General features: G+C 47.6%; 1 protein-coding gene and 1 long non-coding RNA gene across 40 annotated transcripts in view; one reads left to right on the top strand and one right to left on the bottom strand.

The window, feature by feature from the left end:
• Positions 1–6072: 6072 nt before the first annotated feature.
• KIF1B (kinesin family member 1B) overlaps positions 6073–23176 on the bottom strand; it is a 92378-nt gene continuing 75274 nt past the window's right edge. For 16 of the 39 annotated variants that reach the window (XM_087944383.1, XM_087944387.1, XM_087944403.1 and 13 more), the window contains 17 exons: positions 22357–22557; positions 21262–21370; positions 20146–20212; positions 19270–19354; positions 17661–17766; positions 17058–17084; positions 15723–15837; positions 14404–14537; positions 13447–13508; positions 13003–13148; positions 11794–12033; positions 11125–11196; positions 10918–11039; positions 9777–9926; positions 9375–9567; positions 7811–7929; positions 6073–6458 (listed from right to left, as the gene is read on the bottom strand). In XM_087944383.1, the coding sequence (XP_087800509.1) occupies positions 6416–6458; positions 7811–7929; positions 9375–9567; positions 9777–9926; positions 10918–11039; positions 11125–11196; positions 11794–12033; positions 13003–13148; positions 13447–13508; positions 14404–14537; positions 15723–15837; positions 17058–17084; positions 17661–17766; positions 19270–19354; positions 20146–20212; positions 21262–21370; positions 22357–22557 (1991 nt within the window). In that variant the 3' untranslated portion in view covers positions 6073–6415. The remainder of the gene's footprint in view (positions 6459–7810; positions 7930–9374; positions 9568–9776; positions 9927–10917; positions 11040–11124; positions 11197–11793; positions 12034–13002; positions 13149–13446; positions 13509–14403; positions 14538–15722; positions 15838–17057; positions 17085–17660; positions 17767–19269; positions 19355–20145; positions 20213–21261; positions 21371–22356; positions 22558–23176) is intronic. The other 23 variants (XM_087944399.1, XM_087944401.1, XM_087944412.1 and 20 more) reach the window with 7 other exon arrangements.
• On the top strand, positions 19224–21008 carry LOC148129407 (uncharacterized). Its single transcript, XR_015745464.1, has 2 exons — positions 19224–19328; positions 20737–21008. It is a non-coding gene; the product is annotated as an uncharacterized LOC148129407 (long non-coding RNA).

The raw sequence follows: 23176 nt of genomic DNA, 5'->3' as shown, positions 1-23176 counted from the left end.
AAAGGCGGGTGGGAGGGAAATCGGTCGCTGGGCGCTTTGGCCGGGGATTTGAACGGGGGCCGTGTGGCCTTGGGGGGGAATCTTTGCTCATCGGCCCGTACCCCGGGGGTCGGGGGAAGCGCTCCCCCTATTCCTGCTGAAAATCGTCTCGTGTCCCCGTCGCCTTTCTCTTGGGAAAGTGCGGGATGGACTCGAAAGCCTTCGGCAAGTAAATGAGCCTTTTCCCCGTCTGTATAGTATCTTTTCCCCGGCCAGAGGTGGGTATTCAAACTGGTTCTGACCAGTTTCTGGAGAACCGGCAAAAGAACCACCTCTGACTGGCCCCGAACAACCCACATCTATTCCCTGCCTGCCATCGAGTCCCAGCTGATCGGCTGGCTCTCCTTGGGTTGCCCTGCTCAGGAGAACGGAGCTGGAAAGCAGGTTAGCGGGAAGGGGGATTTGGCAGAATATCCTTCCCCTGACACGCCCACCAAGACACGCCCACAGAACGCTACTCCTACCAAGCCACGCCCACAGAACCGGTAGTAAAAAAAAATGCGAACTCCACATTTATTCATCCACTCGCATCTAAGTACCCATGTCGCCTAACATCCATCCATTTTTTAAATTTTTTTATTGATTTTTGAAAACAAAACATAAAAACATTTTTTGAAAGCAGCATAATCCCGGGTTACATCTCTTCGTACAGACACAAATTCAAGTTCATGCTCATTTTAACATCCATCCATTTTTATTGTAAGGTGGAAGCAGGAAAAGAGACTTAAAAGAGCTGAAGAAGCCTCTTGGAGAAGCTAAACTTCTTGAAAGAAAAAAAAACAGGAAGTCCAGTGGCTCCTTGAGGGGAAAAACAAAAAAAGCCCCTTTGAGACAACCATGATCTGGAGGACTTTTGAGAACCTCCTTAGACTTAATAGTGATTTTGCTTTATTCTGGCTGCTGTGGGTGCCCTCCCCCTTTAGGTCCACAGGGACCCTCAATTCAGATTGAAAAAAAAAAAGGAGATTGGTATCTGTAATAATGATGTCACTGTACCCTTCCAGATTTGTAAAATGTGAAAAATATTTAAAAAAGAAATTCACCCTCTTGTTTTTTTCAGCCCAAATTCAAGGTAGCACAAACCTCATTATACCAACAAGATGCTTGCCTCCTTTTGTGTTTGTTCCCCTCCTGCCCTGCTCCATTTGTCTTGGTGTCTTCTAATCCAGGGTGCTCCATAGGGTTGAATCAGCTGGGAGCCAAAATAGAGCAGGGGTCTTCAAACTTGACTGCTTTAAGACTTGTGGACTTCAACTCCCAGAATTCCTCCTCTGGTCGTGTTAGCTCAGGAATTCTGGGAGTTGAAGTCCACAAGTCTTAAACTGGCCAAGCTTGAAGACCCTTGGATTAGATAAAATAGACAGACAAGATAGGTAGGTAGGTAGACATATTAGGTAGGTAGGCAGGTAAATAGGTAGATAAAGATAGAAGAGAGACTGTAGATCAGGAGTCTTCCAACTCGGCAGCTTTAAGACTTGTGGACTTAAACTCCCAGAATTCCTCCTCCAGTCATGTTAGCTCAGGGATTTCTGGGGGTTGAAGTCCAAAAGTCTTAAACTTGCCAAGTTTGAAGACCCTTGCAATAGAGAAATTTCCTATAAGGATCTTATTCAAAAAAAGAAAAAAAAACCCCATTCCTTTGTAACTAAACGAGACAATACAAAATGAACACGCACCTTGCTCATACGCTAGTTGTATCTTTATTGTTTTCCACCTTGCTTACTAACATTTCAGTGGTGCAGTTACCACACACAAGAGTTTTAGATTAAGAGTATCTGCATTGCACACCTAAAGGCTATACAGCAAAATGGTTCCAAATTAGTACAAATACATGAAGTCTATTTACAGTTTGTATACCCAAGCTCCAAACATCATCAGTTATATATTTACAAAATAAAACATGGGGTTTGCCAGGGAAGGGACGGAGTGGGGTTGGGACCAAACAAAAAACAAAACAAAAAAAAGGTAGAAAACCAAATCGTTCACATCAAAACGTGTTCTGGAATGGATTCCTTCCACCAGGAGGAGATTGGTTCCAAACGAGAAAGAAAAAAATTGAGAATCCGGTCCAAAAGGCCACTTCAGTTGGGCAGGAAGAAAGGGAAGGGGGGGTATGTGAGTGGAATGGCAGGTCCTTGTTAAAAATAAAAAATAAAAATAAAATACATCTGCAAATATACAAAGGGAGTGGATCCTAAGAGGAAAACTGCAAAGCACAAAGGATTTGGGTCAGGGGCATCCAATTGTGGCCACTTTAAGACCTGTTGGACTGCAACTCCCAGAATTCCCCAGCCAGCCATGGCTGGCTGGGGAATTCTGGGAGTTGCAGTCCAACAGGTCTTAAAGTGGCCACAATTGGATGCCCCAGATTTAGGTCATCAATAAATAAGGAATTGGGCTGGGTCTTGCAAGCAGGTTGAAGTTCCACCGATGCTCCGGGAAGCAGAGAAGAATCTAAAGCTTTCAAAATCCAGCCTTCATTTCGGCCGGTCGTCTTCCGACATGCCTGGATGGATTTGAACCCCGCACCGAAGTGGCCCTTGGAGCCAAAAAAAAATTATAAAGTATTTTCCTCCCTGTCTTTTCTCCCTTTTCCCCAGGGCTAGTGAGGAAGCATAGCGTGAAATACGTTCCCGACCCTTTTCTAAAAAGCGCCAGGCAGGTGCTGGCCACCGACGAGGCAGGAGGAATGGTAGCGGAGAACTGTTTTCCCCGGACAAACTGAGGTCCTGTTTCGGATACATTCAAAGAAACTTTCAAGCAGCAGAAGTTAATTTTTCCCCCCCAATATTCCCCTGTTATTTAAGAGCAGCATGTTAGAAATAATAATTTAAAAACAAAAACGACGCGAACAGAATGGGAAATTTATATTGTACCGTGTGATGCCTGGGCAGACAACAGGATTAATTCATGGCAGATCATACAAGAGGGAGAGGAGAACAATGGGAGGTTGAGGTTTATGTACAAGGAAAGCGAGCACAAATACACATCCCTTTACACATGCACACACACAAAAATACAAATTAAATAATTCCTACAGTGCATCGGACAAACAAAGCGGAAGAAAGGAAAACGACTTTGCTTGGAAAAGAACCATTAGGAATTCGCTTGGTTCCTTGGCAGCCCTTTCTAATTTAACATCATTTAATGACCAAGGAGGGCACTGGGCACAAGAATTAAAGACAGATAAGATATAAAGAAATAAAAGGATGAAATCAACTGATTCCGACTGAAAGAAAGGAGCAGGGGATTCTGAGATTGCAGTCAGGGTTAATAGTCTTGGCTTCTCAGCTCCTGCCATTTAACTTGCAAAACTCTACAGAGGAGATGATGCCAACGGTCCTTGCTTGGAGCTGCAGGGCCTGCGCAGAGGGTTGGCTGGCCCGTGGCAGCGGCCCGGCAGCTCCGGAGACCGGCCCAAAGAGCTGGCTGGCTCTAGGCCGCGTCAGCTGCTTAAAGCTTTCTACATCCAGCTTCTGCCGAAATTTAGCTTATTTCTTTTTTTAAAGTGAAGCACAGAGGCGGAGTTTCTTTCTCTGCTTTGCAGGAAAGCTGGGCTGGTTGAGTTTTAGGATGGGTTAAGGACTTCCAAAAGAGAGCGAGGGGGAAAAAATCATCTTAATTCCCCTACATCCATTTTAAATCGCACAGCCAAATCCAGAGCATCTAAAATAAGCAACAGAAGGCGGCTTTAAGATTTACACTGAACCTCTGAGGTCAGGTAAAGGTTGGCCCAAGCTGAGGTGGTGCCCTTCTGACCCCTTAATGCTCCTATAGAGCACTTTAGATAATCCTTCCCTTGTTCCATAGGGAGTGGTTTTTCCAGAGCAAATTTTCCCGCCAGCTTTGTTCCAAGCTCAACAAACAGTTACAGGAGTGTAGTAGACACACACTTGCCAAAAAATGGTTCCTTTTCCAGCTTCAGACAACATTCCTTCCACCATTTTGTAGCCCAAAGCTGGAGTGACAGTGGCTTCTTATGCACCAAAAAGAAAAATTCACACATCATTAAAGCCACTGCAAAATGTCGCTAACCAGCAGCCTTACAGTGTGTGTGTGTGTGTGTGGTAAGTAGTGTATCTGGTAGGAGATGAAATAATATCTCATCATAAGGTTGGGAGTCCCACTGTTAAGACTCCGTTTTAGTGCAATAAAACCCAAAGCAATCAAACCAAATACATAAGTATGTCCCATTTTACTTCCTTTACAGGTCCCCTGTGTGTGGGGGAAAATCAGATTTTTGCCTTTCTCTGGACAGATCAGTGACTACCAAGGCTCCCTCTGGGCCCTTGTGGGCCCAAGTTTTGCAGAGATGCTAAAAACCAAAAGGAGAGAGAGACACACACACACAAACCTTTGTGTGTGTGTGTGTGTGCGCGCGCGCTAGTTTAGAAAGCCCATGAGGTCACATTTTTCCTTGCCGGCCTGCAGGTAAAAGGCCAGGAGGAGCGCATCCACTTCCACCAGGGAAAGAATGCCCTGATAAGCTAACCAAGAAAGGGGAAGGCTGGCTGGATTTCTTGGTAAGAAGGGAGCATTCAGCCACGCGAGACCCGCCTGGCTGCAGTCCGAATACGAATTTCTTGGAGGTTCTGCAAAGGAGGTACAGGAATGTCTACTGTGGAACCCCCAAAGGGAGAGAGGCCTCCCGCAGGAGACAACCAGGGGGGGTGGAGTGTTGGGTAGGCCGCCTTTCCACCTTGAGGGCAGAGAAGAGAGGCGGAGAAGAGAACAGCATGTCCCACCCTCCTGTTTCCAATTCCCTTCCTGACTCCAGAGGAGAGAGGAGAGAAAGGGAGGGGGGAAAGAGGAAGGGGAGAGAAGGGGAGAGAGGGGAAAGAGAGGAGAGGGACAGGGGGTAGAGAGGGAGAGAGGAGAGGGAGGAAAGAGTAAGGGGAGAGGGAGGGAGTGGGAGGGAGTGAGGGGAGAGAGGGAGGAGAGAGAGGGGAAGAGGAGAGAGAGAGGAGAGAGGAGGGAGAGAGAGAGGGAAAGAGGGAGGGGAGAGAGAGGAAGGGAGAGGGGGGAAGAAAGGAGAGGGAAAGAAAGGGAGGAGAGAGAGAGAGGGAAGGAGAGAGAGAGAGAGAGAGAGAGAGAGAGAGAGAGAGAAGCTGAGCCTTAAAGCAGGAATGTTTCTAAAATGGATAGAAATGATCCTTCGATGGTGGGGAAGGCAGGGAGGAAGCGGTGCTGCCCCTCAGCCCCAATGCCGGCCAAATCCCCCCTTTCACGAGTCCGACCCCCTTTTCAAACACCGCTCCACCTTCCTCCGGTTGATCCTGCCCATGCGGAAAAAAAACAGGGCGCTTACATGAAGCCGAAATCCTCTGCCTATTTTTTTTTCAATTGTACCGGTTCAAATCCTTCTGGGAGGGAGGCAAGATTTCCACTTGGGTGGGTGGGGAAACCCAGGGCAGGGGCAGGTCCCACAAGCCAGACCCTTTTAAGGTCTGAAACCTGCTCATCCGAAACTGCCCCAAAGGGTGAAAAGCTGCAGGCAGCCATCGCCGGGCCGAGAAGGAAGGGCTGAACTGTTTAACCAGGCTAGAGCCGAGCCTGGATACGTCCACCCTCCTTCCTGGGGATGACCCAGTCCCTGAACCAGAGATCCCAAAGAATAAGATCCCAAAGTAAATCAATAAAACACAAGATCCAAAGGGCCAGGCAACAGACGCCGGGGAAGGGGACGCCCCCAAGGAGAAGGTAGGAGCCTTTCCTGGTGTGAAACACGAGCCTGGTTATTTCCAAGCCATCAAAGTTGGACGGACGAAACAATATAAAATAAAATAAAATCCTCGACATCCAGACAGAGACAAACACATCGTAGAAGGAAGCAGAACAGGTGACATCACTTGGGGTGAGGAAGCAAGGGCCCACATAGGAGAGGAGGAGGAAGAGGAGGAAGAGGAGGAGGGGAGGAAAGTTTTTTTCTTGTTTTTCTTTTAAACAAAAAAAGTCGTGCATATATAAATATGAAACACCCCCCTCCCCTTTCCACCCTGTTTTTCTCCCCACTTAACCACATATTTTTTTCTCTCTCCCTCCCGTCACTTCGTCTTCAGTTTGGCCACATGCGATTAGTAAGTGTTTTCAACACTTGAAAAGGGAAGGAAAAAAAACTTTAGAATAGTTTCTGTTTTGTTTTTGTTTTTTTAAAAAAGGGAGAGGGAAAAGAGAGAGAAAGAGAGGAGAGGATGGAGGGAAAGTGCTGGAAGTGAGCCAAGTTAAGCCACGGAGGGGGGGTTACGTACAAGGGAAAGGAGCGACTCAAGTTATCACAGAGAAAAATAAAACAGAGAGGGGGGAGGTTTTATCTTATAGCCAGAGATGGATTGGGGAGAAAATAAAAATTGCGTGGAGAATTTCCCCGAAGGGACCTTCAGTACTTCAGTTGTCCAGAGAGTCTTCGGGCGAGTTTGGACCTGCCAAGGAGAAAGAAGAGGACAAGGGAACGGAGTGAGAAGGGCGCGGCTGAAGGAACCGGAGACAGAGAACACAACGCAACCAACGCAGGTGTGCGTCTCTCTCCTAACCTAAGTTTATCCTCTTCCTTGAGGTTTTTTTTCAACTCTCCCTGTTGCTGGGAAGCTAAAATTAAGGCTGGGGAAGAGAAATGCAGCCTGGAAAAGGGGATTTGGGAGAGGCCACTCCAGAGTGCATGGGTAAAAATTAAGCTAGGGTGGGGATGGAGGAGGTGGAGCTACCCTACTACTTACCTTTGGACAGGTGTAGCCAGGCCTCGCACACCCCAACACCTGCCTGGCTGGCCCATTTCTTCTGCAGCTTTTTCCTGAAGGCCTGTGTAGCTGGTAATAAAGCTCAGGATCGATCCAGAGCTCAGTTATTGGCTGCAGAGGCCTTCAGGAAAGCCTTGCCAGCTGCAGAAGAAGAAGTTCCTAAAGGCCTCTGACAGCGAAAAGGAGGCCGGGAGCGACGCATGCGAGTGAGGTTAGTCAGTGGATGACATCCCCACAAATTAAGACCTGGTGCCTTTTTTGATGGCAAAAAAATAAATAACATAAAACAGGGTCTTATTTTGGGGGGAAACATGGCACGTCCATCTGAGGTCCCTGCAGAACTTGCAGTGCAATAGGACATGCGAGATACTTTCCACTTCCCCACTGCCACACTGTCACTGAGCAGAGCCGCTGTAAATGTGTATTGCTGGGCTGACAGCGCAGGCTCCTCCTGAGTGGCAGGCCTGTTGAGCTCCGAAATGCTCTGGACCATCCGGTGACACCTAAGCTTCTGCCTTGAAGTGAGACTCTCTAGTCTAAAAAAGGCTCCCAGACTCCTCATCTCTGACCTCCCCTCATCTGCAAGCAGGGAGAAAGCTTTTCAACTTCCTCTTTGCTCATCCCTTTTTTCTCTCTCTCTAACCCAGGGGTGTCCAACCTTGGCAACTTTAAGACTTGTGGACTTCAATTCCCAGAATTCCTCAGCCAGCAAAGCTGGCTGAGGAATTCTGGGAGTTGAAGCCCACAAGTCTTAAAGTTGCCAAGGTTGGACACCCCTGCTCTAACCAATTCCCTCGCTTCTCACCCATTTTGCAACACTTCCTCTGGAAAGAAACACGCCCACTTGTTTTCCTTGCAGACCTGAAATTTCCACCAGCCCCTTCCCATGCCTCCCCCAGCCCCTTTTCCCTTACGAGGCTGTCGGCACATGCTATGCCATTTCAGGGGTTTTCAGCCAGGTTTATGGATGGCCTGTCTGCTACCGTCTGCAGGCCAAGAGGCCCCAGATCTGGCATCCCCGGCGTGTCCCCTCTTACCGTATCGTGCCAGCAAGGAGGGGGTTGAAGGCGTACAGCCAGTCGCTCATGTCTTTGTCGTTCAGGGCTTGGAGGAGGACGCCACGGTGTCTGGTGCAGACGGCAAAGGTGTTTGGTGTCTAAATAACAGGCAAAAAAATAAAAATAAAACACGGCCGGCCTTTTAAGCAATTTTTCTAGTCTCCACGATTCCGTGAAGCAGAATGTTTGTTAACAAAAATCGGCTCGACGGAAATCGTGAAGGTTTGAAAATTCTCGGCCAGGTTTTTGGAGAACTCGTGGTCCTTTCCTCCCCAAGGGAATCCTTCTTGATCTATGCAGGGTTCAAAGGCCATCGAACTACCGCAGTGGGATTTGGCACCAAATAGGTGGTCGTTTAAACACGAGCCAGCCCTGTGCAGCAGCAGCCAAAGAAGCTAATAAAATCCTTGGTGGTACAAATAGAGAGGTGCAGAATCCAAAACACATGAAGTATTTAATACCACTTCAGAAAGTCTTAGCAAGGGGCAGGCCAGGAACACTGCATCCAGTTTTGGTCACCACGTTCCATTTAAAAAAAAGACGTGGACGCTTTGGGAAAAGTGCAAAGAAGAGCAACTAAGATCATGAAGGGGCTGGAGACAAAAACCTAGGAAGAACGGTGGCAGGATTTGGGATGCGGTGGCTCAGCGGCGAAGATGCTGAGCTTGTCGATCAGAAAGGTCGGCAGTTTAGTCAAATGATTGTTTAATAATGATATTAGGATATATAATTGTTGATTGATAATATGAGTTATTATGTAATATAATTATTATAATGACTATGAAATGGATGCACAAAAAGGAGTGGTAAACCAACCGATACACTGTCTGTAAATTTATGAAGGATGATGATGTTTTTATGTTATGTTTTATGTGTTTTTTGGTTTGTTGTTAAAATCAATAAAACTTTTACTTAAAAAAAAGAAGAAAGGTCGGCAGTTTAGCGGTTCGAATCCCTAGCGCTACCCAATGGAGCGAGCTCCCGTTCCTGGTCCCAGCTTCTGCCAACCTAGCCGTTCGAAAGCATGTTAAAAATAATGCAGGTAGAAAAAACAGGGACCCCTTTGGTGGGAAGGGAACAGCGTTCCTTGCGCCTTCGCCGTCGAGTCATGCCCCGGCCACATGACCACGGAGACGTCTTCGGAAAAGCGCTGGCTCTTTGTGATGAGCACTGCCCCCTAGAGCCGGACACGACCAGCATGGATGTGCGAGGGGAACCTTTTACCTTTAGTCTAGAGAAAAGAAGGACTGAGGATAGCACAGGAGAGCAGTCATCCAATATTTGAGTGGCTGCCCCAAAAAAGAGAGACTCAAGCTATTCTCCAAAGCACCAGAAGGCAGGAGACAAGAAACAATGGATGGAAACTAATCCAGGATAGAAGCAACCTGGAATTAAGGAGAAATTTCCTAACAGTGGGGACAATTAACCAGTGGAACAGCTTTGCCTCCAGAAGCTGTGGGTGCTTCATCCCTGGAGGATTTTAAGAAGAGATTAGACAGCCACCTGTCTGAAACAATATAGGTCTCCTGGAGCTGCCACTGACCTTCACCATGGCCTGCTGATCTTCGCTGTATTCCACCTGAGCCGTGGACAGGTTGATGATCCCTCTTTCCACGGGGTCCTTGTCGCTATTGTAGATGAAGACATACGGGCGGCGCACCACCACAAAATGTTTGGCCCACGAAGGGGAGAGTGGCTCCTTGAAGTGAAGGTAGCCTTTCTTGGAGACCACGGACCTGGAAGCAGAGCCCGGCATGGAACAGACCCATCAGGGTAGGGAGTCCGACTGGTTAGAGCCCCAGGAAAACCTTCCCGCTTCCCAGTGGGAGGAAAAGCTAGGAATCAGAGGCTGAGGTGGAGCAGCCCATCTTCAGAAGAGGGGGAGGGCTGGCTTTTCTCCCAGTTGTTGAATGGCACCTTCCTTTCCCCTAAGGAGGATACTTACCCAGCTCGGATTTCCTCAATATCCGGAACGAGATTCAAAAACTCGTTTTTCCCGGCCCTTGCCAAGTAAGACACTTCAGCAGGGGGTGTCAGCTGGAATGGTTCTGCCTCCAGTCCAGGGCTGGAGGCCCGAGAATTTCCTTCAGGGGTTCTTGGGTTTAAAAAAAAGAAAGAAAGAAAAGAAAACAGTCCAAAATGAAAGAATGTGATGGATTTAAGTCAGGCGCTGCCAAAGCAGAAAAATACTGACTTAGTTCACAAATGTTTCACGATCAGTTCACGAGCCAAAAATAAAGAAACCCCACAACAATCAAGGTTATTTTGGGAGGCCTTTGAGGTTATTTATCTACGCTCCTTATAAACCTGGATTAAGGGGTCCTTGGTGCCCTCTGAGATTGCTGGTTTTCTTGCAGACGTTTCATGACCCAACTAGGGAACATCATCAGTACTAGAAGGGAGGTTTGTAGAAGGGAGGAGAAGGGACGGAGGGGGGAAAGGACTGTGGGGTTCTTAGTGATTCTTGCAAACGTTTCATGACCCAACTAGGGAACATCATCAGTGCTAGAAGGAAGGGAGGTTTGTAGAAGGGAGGAGAAGGGACGGAGGGGGAAAAGGACTGTGGGGTTCTTAGTGATTCTTGCAGACGTTTCATGACCCAACTAGGGAACATCATCAGTGCTAGTATGGAGTGGATTTGCTGTCAGTTTATATTCTTTGGCAGTTTCTTGACGGGGGTATTGTTTACTTGACTGCTGGTCTGATGTTACATTCTCAATAATAAAGAAACTGCCAAAGAGCCAACAGTAAAAATCCCAGCCAAAGACTGACTAAGACCACCCAATCAAGCCACCAAAATATAAACTGACAGCAAACTGAAGTCCTTACTAATATCATCAGCGCTGGTGAAACATCTGCAAGGAAGCAACCGAGCTCAGAAAGGACCAAGGGTCCCTCATTTCAGCCCCGAGCTACAAATATTCGGCTTTATGGAAACCTGGATTAAACTATTGCACCCTCCCTCCCGCTCCAAAAAGCAGGCCTCCATCCGGATGAACGGGGCTGAGAGGGAGAGATAATTTCTCCCCAGGCCAGAGAGATTGGGGGCTCTGCCGAGGGAGAGGAGTCAGCTCAGCTTCACTCACTTCTGATCCACCGAGTTGTACCTCGAATCCGACAGGGAGGGGCAGGTGGTGGACGGGGTGAGGGTGGAGCTGCTGAAGCTGGAGACCGAAGAATCCCGGCCGATTGGAGAGATGTCGGACAGCTGGAAGGAGGAGGCAGGTAACCCTCAGCTCGGCCCTTGGATGGGAAAAGCTCGTGTTGCCCAGGGGTTAAGGAGTTTGGCTTACCTTACAATCACTGATGCTGTTGTAGACCTGGTTGAATTCGCGGTTGAAAGAATGAGTAAGAAGCTGAAGGCACTGGAAAGGAAGGGTGTGTGTTAGGACGGAAGAGGTGGGCAAAAGGAAAGCTGGCTGGGGGGTGGGGTATGGGAGTTGAAGTCCAGGCATCTTAAAAGTTGCCAAAGGCTGAGAAATACAGATCTAGGGGATCCCCCATTTGGGGGGGGGGAAAGGGGGTGAGGGAGAAGGCAGGTTCGCAAACCCCACCACCACACACACCCCTGGTGTCAAACCTGAAGTTGGCCTGACTGAGGCCATCTTTGAGGCTTCAAGTGTTGCCACGGCGGAGATGAGGGTTAGGGAGAGGGAAATAAGAGATAGCTGGGGGATTTTTTAGCCAAAACAAAATATTTTCCCCTGGGAACCAAGGACATTCCAACAGGAGGCTGAAGAGAGGAGGAGTGATATTACCAAGCAACTGGAAAGCACCCTGATTGGACCATGTGACTGTCTGTTTGGGAAGAGGGGAAAACTTTGACTTACTAGGTGAAAACCGCGGGAGCCTGGGCCAATATGATAGATCCAATAAAGCTGTCCTTTGAGGAATCTACCTGACTCGGAGTTCTGTTTGTTAAGGGCGTATTACTTGGAACCCTGACCCCTGGGCTTGGGTACCTTGGTCGCTAGCTCCTTCTCCCGCTCCACTAGACTCTCGATGTCGGTCGAGTCGTAGCCGCTGCTCTCGCTGGGGGTGATGGCGCTCTCGAAGGTGGTGGAGGAGATCTGCGAGGAGATGCTGGTGGAGGTGCTGAGGGTGCTGCTGCTCAGGCTGTGGGAGAGCGAGTCGCTCAGGGACTTGGGGAGGCCGTCGCCCAGCTTCTCGCGCAGCAGCAGGAAGTGACGCGTCTTCTCCACCTGGGCAGCAAGAGAAGAAACCGGGGAAGGTCCCCTTCCTGGGACTTCTAAACTGGGATATCCTCCTCTGGCCACCTCATCCCTCCCTCCAAACTACGACAAGCATTGGGTTGGCGGGACTCAAATGGACCCAGCAAGGAAGGACATGGGCAGAAAGAGGGACAGGTTCCCACGGTGGGTTTTGTTTTGTTTTTTCGCTAGATTTTCTTTGCTTTTTCTTGGAAGACGTTTCGCTTCTCGCCCCAAGAAGCTTCTTCAGCTCTGACTGGATGGTGGGCAAGGGAAAGATTTATGGATTTATTTGAGGCTCAGCTGGCTAAGATGCGGAGTTGTCCATCAGGAAGTTCGGTGGTTCGAATCCCTAGCATTGCCGCGGAATGGAGTGAGCTCCCGTTCCTTGTCTCAGCTTCTGCCAACCTAGCAGTTCGAAAGCATGTAAAACAAATGCAAGTTGAAAAATAGGGAGCCCTTTGGTGGGAAGGGAACAGCGTTCCGTGCACCTTCGGGGTTTTAGTCCTGCCGGCCACAAGACCACGGAGACGCCTTCGGACAGCGCTGGCTCTTCGGCTTTGTGACGGAGATGAGCAGCGCCCCCTACAGACGGAAACGACGAGCATGGATGTGTAAGGGGAACCTTTTACCTTAGGATGTATTGACTTAAATCCTTTTTTTGGATTTATATGATGGATTTCTAGGATTTATTTACTTAAATCCTTCCGTTCCTCACCATCCAGTCCGAGCTGAAGAAACGTCTTGGATGAGAAACGAAACGTCTTCAAAGAAACACCAGAAAGTCCAGCGGCCTCTTATAAAAAATAAAAAAAAACCACCTTTGGGACAAGAACAACTTAGAGGACTGAGAATCTCTGTAGACAAAGAGGGACTGGAACAATGAAGGACGTCGGCAGCCTCAGGGAGATGTTTCTACAACAGGAAGAAACCAAGGAAAGGGATCCCAGCTCTTCCCACCTCATGCAGCAGCTCCATCTTCTCCAGCTCCCACTGGTGCTCCAGGATCAGGCTGTCTCCTCGGGGTCTCCACCCTGCCAGGTTCTCTTCCCCCCGGACGTAGGCCACGGAGGTATCCAGGATTTTCCGCCTCCTCCTCTGCATTCCTGAAATGTACAAACCGGATTCGGGTCTAGTCCGTTTCCAATGCATCAGGAGGGAAGGTCACCACCTTCTCCTCTGTCAATCCAAAGAAAGGAAGTCCCATTGGAAAAGAACCTTCGGGATAATAACCATGACCTGGATGACTGAGAATCTCCAGAGACAACAGTCAGAAATATAATAAATTCACAAATCAACCCAGTTCAGGAAAAATAGGATGAAATAAGATGGATTTCTTTCTTTCTTTCTTTCTTTTTTGTGGTGGGGAGGGGCATATTAAAAAAAAAAGGAGCGTCTTCTGACCTGGGCTTCCGGTGTCAGCCATTTTGCACAAGCTCAACTCGTAGATCCCGGTTATTCGGTTGCTGCTTGCAAAGAGGGAGGCAGGGGGGAAAAAAACGATAATTTGAGAAAACAAGGCAGTCTCCGGAAAGGGTGAAGCTCTTCAAGAATCATTACATTGGTCTATGTCAGAGTTAATTCATCACAGCAATAGCCCTTAGACTTATATACCACTTCACAGTGCTTTTACAGCCCTCTCTAAGCAGTTTACAGAGTCAGCCTCTTGCCCCCCAAACAATCTGGGTCCTCCTTTTATTCACCTCGGAAGGACGGAAGGCTGACTCAACCTTGAGACAATAAGGATTGAACTGCTGGCAGTCGGCAGAGTTAGCCTGCAATGCCACATTCTAACCACTGCACCATCATGGCTCTTGTAGCAATAGCACTTAGACTTGTATACTGCTGCACAGTGCTTTTACAGCCCTCTCTAAGCGGTTTACAGAGTCAGCCTTTTGCCCTCAACAATCTGGGTCCTCATTTTACTGACCTCAGAAGGTTGGAAGGCTGAGTCAACCTTGAGAGCCTGGGGAGATTCAAACTGCCAAATGGCAGTCAGCCAGCAGTCAACCGAAGCAGCCTGCAGTACTGCACTCTAAACACTGTGCCACCACGTCTCATACATTTGTCATGTAACAAATATATATATTTTATCATGTACAGAGGAACACCTGCTTTCCTTTGTTCTCAAGTGAAGGAATATTTGACTTATTCCTGGTCATCCTGAAATCAGAGTCCTCTGCTTTGGCCGCTCGTTTGAAGATTTCCAAGAACCAACTCAAAGCAATCTTTTGAAATTTTACGAGGTTCGTGAGACAGCAAGAGACAGCCAACTAGGCCGTCCACAAACCAGCCTGCCCACTAAGTTTAATCCATGTGTCTCATGGCCCTTGACTGCCGCAGGGGAATGATCTGACTTACGAATCTGGGGACTTGGAGTAGCCACGTCCAAAGAGACTCCGCAGTGAGCGGGGAGGCGAAATCTTAGCATCTCGTGAGTAGAAGACCATGCAGATGTCCTTGGTGATGACAGCTGGTTGGATGCAGTGATCCAGCTGGAAGGGAAGGAACAGCTGGATCACTTCCCCCATTGATGGTGGGCAACGTACTAGCGAACATTTCGACTTTCTTTGGCACAAGTGGGAATGAACACACATACTTCTAGCTCCGGACTTATTATTCTCTATATCATGGGGGTCCAAATTTTGGCAAGATGAAGACTTCAACTCCCAGAATTCCCCAGCCTGGGCCGCTGAAGTCTACAAGTCTTAAAAAAATTGCCAAAGCTGAACATCCCAGCTGTATATGGAATGACAGGTGGAACAATCTTCTTTGGATCAGAATTGACCCCTCTATTTAAAATCATATGAACTGACTTAACAGGAAGAGGAATGACATCGGTCCCTTAGGAAATAACACTCTAAAAAGTCAAACATGTACTTTATAAAGGCCAAATATGTACTTCTCAGAGCTCTAGAACTACAGACTGTTAAGTAATTAGACAAACGTCTTAATCTTGGCTAGTTTTGAGCTTTCGGGTAGAAAACAAAAATTAGAAATGAGTAGCATTCTGGATAAGCATAAAAATATCAAAGTTTGATTGATTTCACTGGTCTTAAAGGTTCCTAAAGTCCCTAACTCCTAGTTTGAGATTATACAACGCAGGGAGGGATTTATCGACTGAATACCAAAGAGATTCCCCGCAGGAAAAAAAGTTAGCACATCAGGGAATGATCGCAGGCTCTTATTCCTGAGCGACTCGCTTTCTAGTTTCTCGCCTACGGAAGAGGGAGGTACCACATGCAACAATCCAGACCAATCACAAATGGTCACCTTGGTGAGAAATAAGCCTCCCTCGGTGCCCCATTCTGGACTTACAAGAGCCTAATTCTGGCCAGTGATTTTCTTGTTGGTTATTTTAGAAGTTCTAAATTAAAAAATAAAAAAGGAAATTTAAATTCCTGCTTCACTTAGGAATTCCGTAGTCTGGTTTAGAGATCTCTGTCCGCAGTTCGGTCAGGTTGCTGCTATTATGTCCCTCTGGCTGAGTTGGCTCATTTTATTCTGTGAGTTTGTTTTTTTGTCGCTGCCCAAGGATTAGTTAGGGCTGCACAGATACGAGGCAAAAATAAAAAATAAATGGCCTATCAACTTAAAGAAAGGGGTCCCTGTTAATTTAGAGAACTCCCGCTTCTCCTTCCACCAGACTGAAGCTGTGAGACCAGAAGATGCAACCTCACCTCCAGGTAAGCCGAGAGGGTCATGTAAATCTTCTCAGAGTAGGGCGTCACCCGGTTCAAAAGAAGGGAGTTATGCAGGGAGCTGTCCCAGACAGCCTCAAAGCGGTAGAAAGTTCTGGGGAGGGAAAAATAATAATCAACAGCTAGGATCAGATGGCTGGGCAACCATCTCGGATAAGCTCAGAGCAATCTTGGAAGGAAGCAGATCCCCTTTTTGAGTTTTCATACCAACCTCCTCTGACTTCTCCCCACTTAACTGCAAACCTCAATTCTGCAATGATGGGGGGTCACCATATCAAATCAACTCACGGTTCCTGGCTTAGGAGTCAGGGTGAATGACTGCCATTTAGAACTAAGAGTGAGAAACGGAGGGAATGGTGGCTACGTTCCCATGGACAAACAAGGATGAAGGGCCCAGGTTTGGTTTCCTTCAGGTGGCCCTGCCAGTTTAAAATTTCTGAAGGTTTGCTTACCTACCAAAACCTCTTGAAGGAAACGCAGCTGAGTGGGCCAGCCCTGCCCTACAGGTATTCTAAGCTTTTTTTCAGCTCTTCTAAATCTGGATAGACCAGCTTTGCTGGGTTCAAAGAGAGTGAATTTTGTACAGGAGAGCAAGAAGTGAAAGAACGGTGGAAAAGGGAGGGAGGGCAGACTGAGACACCAGCAGCAAATGAAATCCCCTTTTAATTAATTTCAACCCAAGGAGTGCAAAGTTATGTTTAATTCCTGACTTGTCCTGCTGGGTCAGGGTGGAAAAGACAAGGGAGGACGACATGAAAATGATATTTCAACCGTGTGAGAACCAAAGACTGAGCACAACAGAAGCCAAAGGTATTAAATCAGGAAGAAAGAAACGTAACTGGATACAGACTGGGAATTGGGGGGTCAAGACACGCTGGAAAGGAATGCCATTTCTGGATTTTTGAGGATGGGATTTGGGAAAAGAGCAACAAGTAAAAATTAATGGGGGGGGGGGAGAAGAAAGAAGCTAAGCACAAATATGAGCCTTGAACTCACAGAAGAGCTTCTTAGCTAGCAGATTCAGATGCTGGCCCAAACTTCTTAGATCACAAAAAGTCCCTTTTACAGCACCCCTAAGATTCTCAAGATATGCTGGGCAGGCCTCTGAGAACGGGGCGAAGGGGAGCTTTTAAAGCCACCCTCCCCCCAAAACAAGGAGACGTGCCACAGCGCAAGCAGCAAAGGGGTGGGGTGGGGTGGGGGGAATGAAAGCTCTGCCTGCCAGCCAAAACTGGGATTAGGGAAAAGGGGACAAGGACAGGTTGGGCACTAGGCCAGGAGCGTTGGGCACCAAGGAAGCAAATTTGAAAATACCTAGGCATATCCTTATCAAGGAAGAGCCTGTGGAGATACAGAAAGCGTCGGTTAGGTTGTCCCAAACACGGGTGGACGAGCGAGAAAAGAAAGCAGCGGAGGAAAACCAAAACTTCAGGACAAAGGACAACCCAAAGACACAAATGCAGGGACATTGAAAACACACACAGAGAGAGACATGCATCGTATATGTGAACTCAGGAAGGCGTTTCTGCCACTTCTACCTTCTCCTGCCAAGGGGCAAGAGCTGGAAACTGGGCAAATCACAAAGAGGGTGAATTTATTTCACGACCTAAAGGGATGGGCCTGGGGGGGGGGCAAAAAAACTTTGTGGTGGGTTATAATCATATATCATTATTTGTCTAGATTTGTGGTCGCAGATTCTTAAGTGCCGCAACCTCGTTTCTCTTTCCTACTAGGTGTAAAACCTGCCTCAAAACTATCCTACTCGGAGAACGGAGGAGCCTATCCCTACCCAGGGCCCCATAAAGTGGGTCAGAATCCCCCTCAGTCTGGCTGTCTGGGGAGCATGGGAACTGCAATCCACCCTAGCTGGGGCTCCCATGTTCGAGAGCCGACCCGGGCTGAGGGACGCGTTCTGACCTGTTGGAGCTGTGAGAAACCCTCAGGTACTTTGCGGAGATGATGTTGAGAGACAAGACGGCGTCCACGGCCGTTTCGTCCACTTCGGCTTTGTTCCGGATGCGCCCTGTGAAGAGAACAGAGGCCAAAGAGCACAGATTTATTCGGGGTCGCTTCGCGGGGAAGAACCCCCGAGGGAAACTCACCATCAAGCGCCAAGGAAATCAGAAAGTCCAAAATGGATGTAAAGATTTGTGGCAAGCGTAAGCTCTCTACAAGAATCTGAACTACTAATGTCCAAGCAAAAGGGAGATAAGTAAGAGTTGGTGGAATTCAAGGTGGGCTGGACTTGGATCTTCTATCAAAAGGAATTCATGAATTCATGACTGATGGCATGTTTGACCCCTCCCTCAGGCTCAGCCTGGTCGTATCTTACATTCACTGTCAGAAAGCTGTGTAATTGCAGGAGGATTTGGGAGGGAATGTCCCCAGGCTGGGGCATTTCCCCACCCAAAGCCATTCATCAGTCCAAATGCCAAGTCAAATCTCTGTGGAATGGCAAGTTCCTTCCTGCAAAAAAGCAATCTCGGGTACAGATCCTCCCAATCGGCTACTTCGGAAGTAAGGTCCCCGTTGGACCCTGAGTTTCCGTGAAGGATCATCACCTTGATTGGGACAACTCACCCACAGCCAATTCACTGTAGCCAACTTACCAGGGGGCAACCTGTTGTGGGACAATTCAAGAATTCAAGTTCATTGTCTATATATATAAAAGCGAAATACCATCCATGCATCGTCACAAAATCTCCAGAACCAGAAAGCCTACAAACTTGAAATTTGGCACATATGTTCCTCTTAACTTCTAGGTGCTCACTAAGAAAGGATTTTTCAAAATGACCATCAGAGCCATTAGTGTTTCCTATATTATTATTATTAACACGCTCTGATGCTAAGGAGTTCTACTCCCCCTCCCCACCTGAAAAGAAATCCCTTCCAAATGCAAAACTCAAGCAGAGGAGAGGAGTTTCAGTTTCATAGCAGCAATCAACTTTAGTACAGAAGAGTTGAGCTAAGCCACGCCCAGGCTCCTTGCTGTCTTCTTGCTCACACAGCAAATACTGCTTCAGTTTCCAAACAGCCCTCAGCTCTCTCACACACTGACAGGACGCTAGCCAGATGAATACTGATGGATGCTGGTGGGCAGAGGCATAATTTTTTCCCCTTAGTTTCCTCCCCAAAAACTAAGCCCGACCACATAATTTTGTAGTGAAGCACGGGTGTCAAGCTAGTTTAAAATAATTCTAACAATTATTTTAATTTTTGTCATTCACATTTTATTTTGGCCTGCCTTTGGCACTCTTTCTTTAAGGATCCTATTTGAGTATTTGATATAAGTGTAATTCTTGTCCCACAGCAAGTTTGTCCTGCAGCGAGCTGGCTGTGGCAAGACAGTGGTGGCAAGTTGGCCGTGGCGAATTGTCGCAGACCCATCATCCTCGCCCCTCCTCCCAGAAAAACTCCCTGGGCCAGATATATGTGGCAGCAAAGCAGGCCGCACTGCACTCTGCAGTGAGTGTAAGAAGAGTGAGAAGGCAGAAGGAGCCGTCCAGGAACAGAGAAGGACACCTACCGACTACCAACTCTCGCACATCTTTCCAGTGGAGCTCATTGCCTTTCTCGTGGATGATGGTAATGGTGATCCTCCGCTGTATTCCCTGCAGTGGTGAAAAAAGAGACCGGCTCTGTTGCTTCTCCCCCTTACCGTTCGGCCTCTTTAAATGTTAGGCTTAAAACCGCCAAGACATCTGGACCAGCAGAGAACTGAATCGAACTGGGGAAGCCTCAGTGGTGGGATTCAGCCGCTACGTAGCGGTTCGTGGGCACCGGTAGTTCCGGCGATCAGTCGTCCCCGCCCTAGTTTGACCTTTATTTCCTTCTTTGGAAGCCCAGATGATTCACTTAGCACATTGCCGTGCCTTAGTGGTTTCACTCCCCGGGGCTGCAGCAGGAGGTCAGTTTTAGCTGGAAATGGCCGTTTTTAAAACGCTGCGCTCACCAAACCAGTTGTTATACTGGTTGAATCCCACCAGATGCAGGTGCCAAAAAGCATGGTTTCACTTCAGTGCTGGCCAGAAAAAGGGGGGAGAATGAGCTCCAATTCACCGAGATGAGGTTTATTGGCAGATTCCCCAAGCATCCCAGTTTAATTTTTATTTCAAACAGCCCAGCTCAAACAGACCATTCTAATAGTCCCCGTCTGACCTCAAGGCAGCAGGGTGTGGTCTGATTACAACTAGGTCAGGAGACGGCTAGTAACAGCAGGATGATAGGTCGGGCTGCGAATTGGGAAGTAAAATATAAAAAAAAGGAGGAAAATGGCAATTCTTTGAGCATTATTGGCACTCATAAAAAATAAAAAAAACCAACGGAAAACAAGTCTTCGTGGAGTCACCAGAATCGAGCCGGATTCAAAGGAGCCGTTGTGGGGATTTCAGCAACTACCCACCTGGTGAAGTAAGAATGTCCCTTGGCAGGGGAGGCCTCCGGTATGGTCAACGATGGCCGGGATGTATCTGCAAGGGAGAGAGGGACAAATCAAGATGAGAGAGAGGTTTAATTCCCCAGAGCTCACAGCTACCTCCATCCCGACCCTTTTCCTCCTCGGATAAAATGACCAATACAGATGGACTATTTGCTGGGAAATACCAAAATCTTAGTGTCGACTCAGAATTATTTCTCAATATGATATCGCCAATAAAACGGTTCTTTGAGGAATCTGTCTGCCTCGGAGTTCTGCTTTCTATGGGGCTATTACTTGGAACCCCAACAATAAATAGCTCTAGCAAGGCAGCTTTGGAATGACAATGCTCCTCTGGGTTTGCAGCACGAAAGGAGGTCTGTTAGACAGTGGTAGCACGTAGTTCTCCGTGCTCCAGCTTAAATCCACCAAGCTCCTTCAGCAAAAGGATCTCGTGTCAACTCAAGGTTCCATGCAGAAAATCCAACCGAGCCTCTGTGTGTGTGTGTGTGTGTGTGTTTCGCAACTCTAAGTTCTATACCTGCACTCAATTTGTCTTTTTTTTGTTTGTTTGTTCAGGTCACCTTCAAGAAGTGAGGGGAGCCGAATATCAACTCATAATACATTTCTATGCTGGTTTTAGAGTTGCCATAAACAGGGGAGCGGGGAGCAATTGGAAGGAGCAATTTAAAACCAAAAGTGCATTCCGTTCTTATCTTGCAAAGATTGTCACTAAGCTACCGGAATTTCTGCCTCGGAAATCCCTAATTGGAGAACATGATTAATGACTCTCAGCTATGAACGTGTTTCATTGGAGAATATGAATTATGACACACCCAGAGGGGTGGGGGGGGGAAACAGGGTCATAGGTGATAGTATATTACGTGTCTCAGAATTGGCTTCATACAGGTCATGCTGACATGTTCGCTCCTAATAAATCCTTTGAAATTTTTGAAGCTTGGCTTGAGGCTCATGATTTAATTAGGGCAACTGCTGGAATCCTGACATCCCGCTTCAGCCGTCTCAACCCAAATGATAAGCAGCACTGGCTGCTCCCGTCACCAAGCTCCCCTACCAGGCAAGGCAATCAGACCCAAAACTCACTCTCCCGTCGGCTCCAGTTCGCTGATCTCGAACCAAACCAAAAGATCGTATTTGGTCATGCTCTGTCCCAAGCTGGGTTTATTCATCGTGTTGAGTTTGGTGGCTGGGACTGAAAGAGAAAAAGGCTGAGTTTACACATTAAAAGAAAACGCAGTCTGGAAATGACATATAAATACTCCTAATGCTGCCTGGGATTTATGAGTGTTGAGGCCACAGGATTGAGAAACGCATCTCTGGCATGCTTTCCCTGATGGGTTAGGACTCATCAGCTCCAGCCTAAAATAACATTACATTATAATATAAAGGTAAATATTTCCCCTGTCCAGTTGTTTACGATTCTAGGGTACAATGCTCGTCTCCATTTCTTTGCCAAGGGAGTCAGTGTTGTTCAAAGACATTTCTTCCCGTGATCATGTGGCTAGCATAGCTACACAGCAAGACACGTGGAATGCTTTACCTTCCCATTGAACTCCTACCTATTTATCTGCTTGCATTGGCATGTTTTTGAACTGCTAGGTGGGCAGGAGCTGGAGCAAGGAATGGGAGCTCACCCCGTCATGTGGCGCTCGGATCTCAAACCTGGGCTGTCAGCTTTCCAACTGACAAGCTCAGCATCTTTAACCACTGAGCCACTGCACCCCTATGTTATCATATGATAATATGATAACAAGAGGAGCAAGTTTCCCCTTGTCACTTGTTAACCACCAAGAATTCATTAAGTTGTTTATTATTATTATTATTAAAAAGAAGAGCCACAAAAAGGGATCTCAGGAACAAAAGAGACAGAATAACGGATAGACAGAACGTGGTTTTCATAGCAAAATAGGAACATGGACCCACAAGGAATCCTGACAGTTTTGGTCAAAAGTATTCGGCAGGGTTTTCTTCCCGTCTTAAGAGAACCTTGGAATGTCCATAACCTATAGATTCAACTCATGGGCTTGTATGTAGAGTCGTGGTTTTGGATTCAAGTCAAGCCCCAGCCCACCACGTGGTGAAAGTGGCAATACAGGGGTCAGGAGAACCCCCAGGTGCCTGGCGAAAAAGGCCTAAGGGTTGTTCCGACACGGACCGCAGATTGATTGTGCTACTGACCATCTCGCTTGGGGAACCGCTGGGCCTGACAGCTGGGGACAGGCAGAGAGAGAAAAGGAGGCGGCTGGTCAGCATCGTCTTGGAACGTTGCCACGGCCGACGTCGCAAGCATGTTGGCATGCTGGGAGACGGCATCGAACACGGGCGCGTTTACATAGCCAGACATGAGATACTTGACCAATTCAATTTTTCTCTCATGGTCTGGAGGAAGCAACGGGGGGACGTTGGAGGAAAGGCGCCAGGCAAAGAGGCAGCGGTGAGAAAAGAGAGGCAAGGAGGTCGGGTTGGGAGGGAGAGGAGGTGGGGGGGGGGAAAAATGGAATGAATGAAAAAAAATTCGACATGCACAACTGAAAGCTAAACCAAGACAACCAAGAGGGGTTTGGGGAAATGTGATGAGTGATGGGATGGTTACTGAGAAGAGAGCCACGTGTGAGTAGAAAAGGACTGATCCACAGGAGTCTGACACAATCTCCAGGCATGACAAGAATAGTAGTTTCTCTTCATCCCATCCTCCAACTTTTTGGGAAGTCTGCTTTGAAACTGGTCTCAGGAAGACCTCTCAGTTTACAAACAGCCTGGTAGCCCTTGGGCAGATAAAGGCTGGCCCACCAAGGTCGGTTGCACAGTCAGCCAGATGTTTAGGATTTGGCATTCTTGTCCTGCTACCGAGTCCATCCCAAGGACTTAGGAGAGGCAGGTGTTGTTTAGTAATATTAAAGGTATCCTCACAAGATGTAGCCAGTTGTTGTTACTACTACTACTTCTACTACTACTAAGTATCTAGTAAAGTTTGTCTCTTCCTTTTCATTCCAATGAC

This window comes from Notechis scutatus, chromosome 16, assembly GCF_049901735.1.
Source record: "Notechis scutatus isolate UNSWTSFEM ecotype Mainland chromosome 16, rNotScu1.2, whole genome shotgun sequence".
Classification (NCBI taxonomy): Eukaryota; Metazoa; Chordata; class Lepidosauria; order Squamata; family Elapidae; genus Notechis; species Notechis scutatus.
This window is presented reverse-complemented; position numbering and strand designations above follow the sequence as displayed.